General features: G+C 45.3%; 1 protein-coding gene across 1 annotated transcript; it reads right to left on the bottom strand.

Moving 5' to 3' along the window:
- Positions 1-1,091: 1,091 nt before the first annotated feature.
- Positions 1,092-6,858, bottom strand: Prss37 (serine protease 37). Its single transcript, XM_051174702.1, has 5 exons — positions 6,825-6,858; positions 3,207-3,348; positions 2,282-2,535; positions 1,537-1,673; positions 1,092-1,238 (listed from the first exon to the last, which is right to left on the bottom strand). The coding sequence occupies exons 1-5, from the start codon at positions 6,856-6,858 to the stop codon at positions 1,092-1,094; spliced, it is 714 nt and encodes a 237-aa protein (XP_051030659.1).
- Positions 6,859-7,986: the final 1,128 nt, after the last annotated feature.

Here is a 7,986-nt window from a genome sequence, read left to right as displayed (position 1 = left end):
GTATGGATAACATGCTCAGCTGAAAATTTCTATCACATAGCTATATGGTATATGATATAGGTTGGTCTATATCACCTTTCAACAGAGACAGTATATGATGCCTAATGTCTGGACAAAACAAGGAGCTTCCTTGAATACGAAATCCCTCCTCCACTGATGGAAATGTTCTACTTTACAAACTGTTAAAGAAGACCAGTGTAAGCCAAATGGTGGGAAGAAAAATGGACCCCTGAAGACAAGGTAACGAAAGGAATGAAGCGGCTGCTCCTTTAGTGAGCTGCATGTCTGTAAACCCCAAAGGTTCCAACTCCTTGGGTAGGTGCGCATAGACCCTGCTTGAACAGACCCGTTTCTGACTTCCTTTCTCCTACAAAGCATGCCTTCCCAGCTCTCTCTGTTCATTCGCCTTCTGTGGGTAGCTGCCGAGATTTAAAGATTTCAAGCCTGTCTCAAAACTTCCCTCAGGCACGATTTTTCTTCTCTCCGGGTTTAATGAACTGTCCCGAGTTTTCTTGTTGGTCACCCCTCCTTTTTATGAATCATCCATGAGCCCACAACAACACAATGGATTGCTCCATCTATTTGCACTGAAGGTACAGGATTTAAAGTCCAATGCTTCAGATTCTATTCCATTCCAAGCTTTGAAGTATACTAGTTAATTGGTTATGTTTTAACCTCAAAATTCGATTTTTTTTGGGGGGGACTGGGTTTCTCTGTGGCATTGGAAGCTGTTCTAGAACTAGCTCCTGTAGACCAGGCTGGCCTCCAGCTCTCAGAGATCCTGCCTCTGCCTCCCGAGTGCCGGGATTAAAGGCATGAGCCACCACCGCCCAGCCAAAATTTGACTTATAAAGGGAGGAAGAAGATAACTTCCAAAGTTTGTGGCGAACTTTACTCATGGTAGAGGGCAGAACCCGGAACAAGGCAGTAACATCATTTCCTCCAGTCATGATGTGGCGTGGACACGTGCACAAATAAGACACAGGCTGTCAGGGTGCTGCATCCCAAACTTGGTACTCGGCGAGTTTATTTGAGCTTAGGGAACCTGTGCGCACCTTCAGTCAATGGCAGGGACAGCCGGATGCGGGACGTCAAGTCATCCTTTCCTTGGTGGTTTTTTCAATCCACGGTATGTACGAGTAAATATTGGTGTAGATGCCCACGTCCCCTCCCATAAAGTGTCCGACTTCAATTCCTTGGAGCTTGCCTTTACAGATGACAGTAGCCACGGCCACCTCCTGCCAGGGATAGAAAGGGGAGGAGGGAGAACAAAATTAAAATGACGTTTGCTTTCATAGCCTTTCTTTGCAGCTATGGTAATGAACACCAGCAGTATGTTATTAACCAGGGATATAGGATGCACTTTGGTAAATAAAGACCCACTGTGGGAAGACTACCATGGGGGAAAAAATACAGCTATCATTGCAATAACCCTGCCCAATTCTTAAAAATATTTGGAAATTAAAATGTATTATGGTTAAATAATTAACTAGACACTACAAGTAAATGAAACCCGAGCAAAGGCAAAAAGATTACCCCAAAAATTCGGCTGAATACTTTTATGAATTTGACACATAAAGAGTTTCTGTGGCTGCTCCCTTGTTCGGTTGCCTGGCAGTCCTTGTCAGTCATCACGGGGGCCTCCAGGTTCTGTCTTAAGTCGGGGTGCCTGCCTGAGGAAAGAACAGCATCTGGCTCAGCTCAAGGCTTAACCGTCCCTAATCTTCACCTCCTGCACTCCAGAGGATATTATTTTGAGTATGCGTAAAGAGAATAAGGAGAGAAAGGAAAAAGCAAAGACGTGCATTAATGAGAGCTGGCCCTGCCGAGTAGCCTCATTTTACAAACCAAACAGCCAGTGCACAGAGTGGCATTTTACCAATGGGGAGTCATCTTATGTGCTGCGGAATGCGGTGTTCCCTCTACTCTGTATCTACCAATGAGCTGGCTCAGGTTCTCCACCATGGCCCTTGCATGGGAAATGGACGTGGGGAAGTAGGGCCATTGCCTCCTTAACATATCTGCGTCTGTGCCAATAAGGTCTCCATGCAGTCGGAAGGCCCACGGGACCCAGGTGTCACAGAGGAGGTCCCATTGCAACCTTGCAACCGTGGCAATAGCGAAGATTGGACGTGTGCAGATTGCCTTTCCCAGACTACTCCTGTAGCTTCCCCTATTGGTCCCGAGCCATTTTCTACCCCGTCTTATCTCGTAGCTCTGAGGACATTCATGTTCCTTGGGTGAAACAGATGGCTTTATTCGCTGTGGAAGGCACACTTACCAGTGTTTTCTTGGCTCCAGTCCAAACCTGAAAGTGTACAGACGGTGCCTGGCCGGACGTTGGTGGTGGCGATGGGAAGGACCTGAACTTTGTGGTTGAAGATGGCAGGCTTAGCTAGTTTAATAAGCATGAGGTCGTCCTGCGGGGCGCTGTGGCTGTAGTTCCAGTAGCGGATAATCTGAATGGGATGAATTGTCTGCTCTGTCCCATCTCTGACTCTGCTCTTGAAATTTCCCAACATCACCCGCAGATTTCTGGAGAAGAAGGGGTTGGAAGGGACCACTGTTACAATCACCACCACTACCACCGTGGTCAGATCGTCATTGCTCACCGCCATCGTTTGGGACATCAGATGCTACAGTGTGCGAGATACTGTGGCAGGCGCTGTATCTGGGTTTGCTTTCTACTCACAGCAAGTCTATGCGTTAGGTGGTGTGTTAACTCACGTTTTACAAATGAAGTACCGGACACACATAGTGGTAATTTCCACGTGGCCAGAGTAAACAGTGGAACCCTTAACCTGTTTTTTTCATGTAATGCCTTGGAAAGGAAAACAATGGATGTAAACGTTAGCATCATTTGCAGGCCTCATTTAACCATGTGGGTAATCTCTACTTCAGTGGACACACGAGGAGGACATGACAGAGTGTTGGATAGCAAGCCCACAAACGACCCCCGCCCCCTTTGAAGAGCTGTGTCTTAAACCGATCAGCTTTCTCTCTGGCTTCTGGTCAATAGGAAGTTTGGAGGGAGGAGGGTGTTGTTGAAGTGTTCATTTATGTTGTTGAAGTGTTCATTTTCCCGGATCTTCCCCAGGAGCATTGATACATACATACATACATACATACATACATACGTGTGTGTGTGTGTGTGTGTGTGTGTGTGTGTATAGAACCCTTTTGGGGAGGGGATGCTGGAAACTCACGGTAAGTAGCAGTGAGATGGAGCCAGGACCCAGCGGGCATTGATGAGGACACCCACACAGGGGTTGAAGTTAGACTTCAGGTAGGCTAGATAAGGAGCGTGGTCCTCTTTCTGCACGGATGAGTGGCTGAAAAAAGCTGTCCCTGAGGAGACAATGGCATGCCAATGTGAGAGTAGATGAGACCTCCACACCTTGCCAGCAGAAGAGAGATGTGCAAGTCATTTAAAAGGCGTAACCAATTGGCTGGAGACCATTTTCTTTTTTAAATAAAGACGTAAATTTTAAGTGACACACTTTATATAAGACCTAAAGCAATGGTAGTATTGGTAATATTTATTCTAATAGAGGGCACAGCTAGAAAGATACATTTACTGCTTATAAATTGATTTTGTTTTCTTGGAAAGCAAGTCAGAAGTAAGCATCAAGAATTGTAACTTGTTTGTAACTTGTGGACTGAGAATTCTAACAATAGGGATGCACTTTAATAGGGAAGACATAATCAGATGTGAGCAAAGATGATTAATGAGTGTATTCGATTTTACCAATACTTATAATAATCGAAAGCCGGAAGGATAAATATCCAATATGCATTATTTGATAGTGAAATAAACACGCAGGACACATCCAAAATATTATCAGTGACATTTGAGTAACATGTTACAATTCAGTTGCCTAAAAGCAAAACCAAAAATAATCAAACTAAATGCAGAAAATAACTCTGAGTAAATTCGGTATGTGTTGACTGGGAGGTGCAATTATAAATGCTTTTCTTCCCCCCTACCTTTAAAATTTCTAACATGAACACATATTTTTAGCGAAATATTATATAAAAGCGGTGAAATGTTAAAGAGAGGGAAGCCGAGTCTAGTCTTTGTTTTTCAACCCTTACTGATACTTCTGCTGACCCTCCCACATCTGGGCCTAAACCTCACCACACATCTGTGTGCCACACCTAAAACCTTGAAAGCAAAGAGGGCAGTGGTTATCAATAAGGGCAAGAGGCTCTGAGCTCTCTCTGTACTGGGTGCTGGGTTGATTAGCTGGCCCTATCTCAACCCAGCCAGCCTGTGACATGGCCCTGGGCAATTAGGGAGTGGTGGGAAATTCTTCAGTCCAGACTTCATGGAAGCAGGGACTGCAGAAGTAGGGTCCGTAGTATCAAGCCTCTAGCTTCTGCCTTTACCATCCCTGCATTCCAAAGTTACAGGAAGGAAGGGAGATCAGAAGTCAAATGGAATGGATTCTCTCCTCTTGTGACCACGTTAGGGTTTTCCCAGAGCGTAATGAGGCCCATATTTCACAATAGCCCCCCCCGGGGTGGTTACACACATTGTTGAGGGTTCTCTAAAGATGGTATGGGCCATAACCTATCCAATAGCTTAACACTTAGGATGGACTGTCTGTGCTAAGCCTTTGGATAGGGTCTCAGTGGGGAGACCCAATTCTCCTCATAGTAGTGTTTCTAGAAGCTTCTGTGCACCAGCCACACCTCCACTTTACCTCCCCCGTATTCTATGTTAACCCACTCTTTGATGGACAGAGTAGAAAGTCTTAAATACATACCAGCTAGGGTGGCCAAATAAAAAATAAGTTTCATGATGGTCCAGCTCTTTCCTTGTGAAGGTGTAGAAAGAAGATCAGAAGGGACTGGAATTCTCTGCCCAACTGTCTCCTTGGGGATGTCTACCAGACCCGGCAGATACGGCTAGGTAGGGGCACTCGGTGGGATCAGGAAAGAGATGTAGGCATAAGAAGCAGATGAAGATGGCTCCAGGAAGACTGAAGAAGCAGATGATGCTTCTGTTGGGGATTTTCAGGCAGAGTTTAATGGCCCTGAGTCCATGTGCTCCTCTGTGCTACTCTCATAAAAGCTGCCCAGACTATAGTTAGTTCAGCTGTCTGGAAAGAGGAGCTCCGGGCTCAGGACTTATCTTTCTCACAGAGGATCTGAGGACAGAGCTGTGAGGAACTGGATTTTCTCTCTACCTTTCCTCAGGGAGAGCGTGTCTCAAATGGCTTGTTCTGAGCCCTCTAAGGGTCACGTAAGACTTCCCTTAGCCCCTCCCATCTTTGCCTTTGTTACATCTGGTCACTGTTTCATCACTCAGGCATCATCACCAGCTGGAATTTTTTTTTTTTTTTTTTTTGTCTTGATCACCATTGCTGAGCTAAGACAATGGAGAAATGAAAGCTTACATGGAACAGTTAATTATCTTCGCCACTTGGAAAATGGTATATATTCTAGATGATGTCGAATCTAAGACCTGATGTATTGATGACGTTTCAGAAGACAGACCCTTTTAAGTGACTTTTACACAGTGAAACAGGAAATGACTTTTCAACTAACAACGTGACCACGGTCAACTCTAGATACCAGGCAACATGCACTCACAAGAAAAAGAACATTCACCCTCCTGGGTCACATTCCTTGAACACTTTGTGAATCCCACCATACTTAGAGCTAAGTGTCCATCTCCAAGTGCTTTCTTTATAAATTGATAAACTACTTTCATACAATATATCTTGATCATGTTTTTCCCCTCCCCTAGTTCCTCTCAGGTCCTATCCACCCCTACCCACCCAACTTCATATTTTTCTGTCGATTTAAAAAACAAACAAAACCACAAGCAACAAACCAAAAGCAAACAAACAAACAAAAAACACCCAACACAAACTTTCCCCCTCCCCACAAAAATAGAAACAAAAACCATGTCTACAAAATATCACTGAGTTTATTTTTTTCTTGGCCAACTACCCTGGACATGGGACCTACCCCATAAGACTCCATTAGAGAAAACTAATGGTTATCAATTGCACCTGGCTCCTTGCTTAGGGATGAGAACCCATTCCTGCGACCCTGGTCCTGTGTGCTGCGACAGTCTGTGATTTCATATGGACATGAGCTCTGTTGTGTCTAGAAGATGCTGTTTCCTTGGAGTCATCCATCCTCCCTGGATCTTAGATTCTTTCTACCTCTTCCTCTGCAGGGCTGCCTGAGCCTGGAGGGACGGGGCTTAGTGAAAACATCCCCGTTGGGGGTCTCTGGGCTAGCTCAGAGAAGAAGCTTCTCTGATAGTGGCCGAGTGAGGCACTAATCAGGGTGTCAGCCTGGTAAGGCTGGGCGTGTGTGGGGGGGTAGGTCCCTGGTAGAAAACATTGCTTGGGATTGGCAGCTGACACAAAGGGTTGAGGACAGGATAGAAGGGAGCCCGCTGTCTGTTTTGGGGTCAGGGTCCTTCTATATAGCTCAGGTTGGCCTCACATGGGTGATTTCTTTCTGTCTTTGCCTCTCAAGTGCTAGGATGTCCGGTGTGTGTGAGCACCACCCCCCACCAGATCCAGAGCTAAGTTCTTCACTGATTATGCCTTCTCTGTTTTACTGCACAGCTGAAAGTTTCTAATGGGACCATCCTTGCCTATCATATGCCAAATAGACTGTATATGCTCTCACCTAACTGTGGTACATGTACCTTCATATCTTCCTGAGCATTCTTCCTTAGTAACCGTCTGTGTTCTGTCTGCATGCTAAAATACCTTGTCTAATCTTTCTCTGGTTTCGTAGATCTCATCTATCACTCCAGAGTAAATCATGCTTTTTAGTGATAAGCTCGCTCATACTGATTGGACTGCGGATTCTTCCATCATTGGACATGCTTACATCTTCCTGCCTTTTGAAATTGAGTAGACTCGAGGATGGATCTCTTTCTGCATCTCTTCTTAATATGACAAGTATCTTTTTTATTTAAAAATTTTCATTTTTCATACAAACCACAGTTCCCCTTCCTTTTCTCCCACCCGCTTCCCCTTTCCCACCCTCCATCCACTCCTCAGAGGGGTAAGGCCTTCCTTGGGGAGTCTACCAAGTCTGGCATACCAAGTTGAAGCGGGACCAAGCCCCAGCCCCTTGTATCAAGGCTGAACATGGTATCCCACCATAGGGAATGGTCTCCAAACAGCCAGCACCCCCCTCCAACCGCATCAAGACACATAACTGTCTAGTTTGGTCCCATGCAGGTTCCCCAGCTGTTAGTCCATAGTCCACGAACTCCTACTAGTTCAGGTTGGCTGTCTCTGTAGTTTCCCCCATCTCGATCCCCCCTTGTTATTATGATCCCTCCTCCCCTCTTCAATTGAACTCCAGCATCTCATCTCAGTGCTTGGCTGTATCTTACTGTGTCTGCTTCCATCAGTTATGGATGAAGGTTCTATGATGTCAATCAGGGTAATCACTGATGTGATTATAGGGGAGGTCAGTTCAGACACCCTCTCCACTGTTGCTAGAAGTCTTAGCTGGGATCATCCTTGTGGATTCATGAGAGTTTTTCTAGTACCAGGTTTCCCCTAACCCCATAATGGCTTCCTCTATCAAGATGTCTCTTTCATCGTTCTTTCCTGAGGATCTGCCTTTTAGAACTTACTGTTAGAAAACGGGATCTGGAAGAACACCACTAAGGAGAAGGATTCCAGAAAAGGGACGGAAAGCACTTCAGAAACACTCTTTACCTAGAATTTGTTTAGGAAGATATAAGACACATCTTCCCCAATAGTCTTTATTTTATGTTAGCTACAAGGCAGAGAATTGTCTGTCGTAAGTCAAATTTTCAAAACCTTGAAGTTACTTCAGAAAAGGAGAGCAAGGCGACGAAGTTAGTGTGTGTGTGATATATATCAAGGGATGGATCAACAGGTGTGTGCTGGCGATGAAGGGTACGACTAAAAGGCGTGTGGAGGAAGGAAGACATGGTTGAGAGATGTGAGATAGAACGGAGGATGTGGTTGG

The sequence above is a fragment of the Phodopus roborovskii genome, unplaced genomic scaffold (genome assembly GCF_943737965.1).
Source record: "Phodopus roborovskii unplaced genomic scaffold, PHOROB, whole genome shotgun sequence".
Taxonomy (NCBI): domain Eukaryota; kingdom Metazoa; phylum Chordata; class Mammalia; order Rodentia; family Cricetidae; genus Phodopus; species Phodopus roborovskii.
The sequence above is the reverse complement of the archived record's forward strand: the minus strand, read 5'-3'. Positions and strand labels throughout refer to the sequence as shown.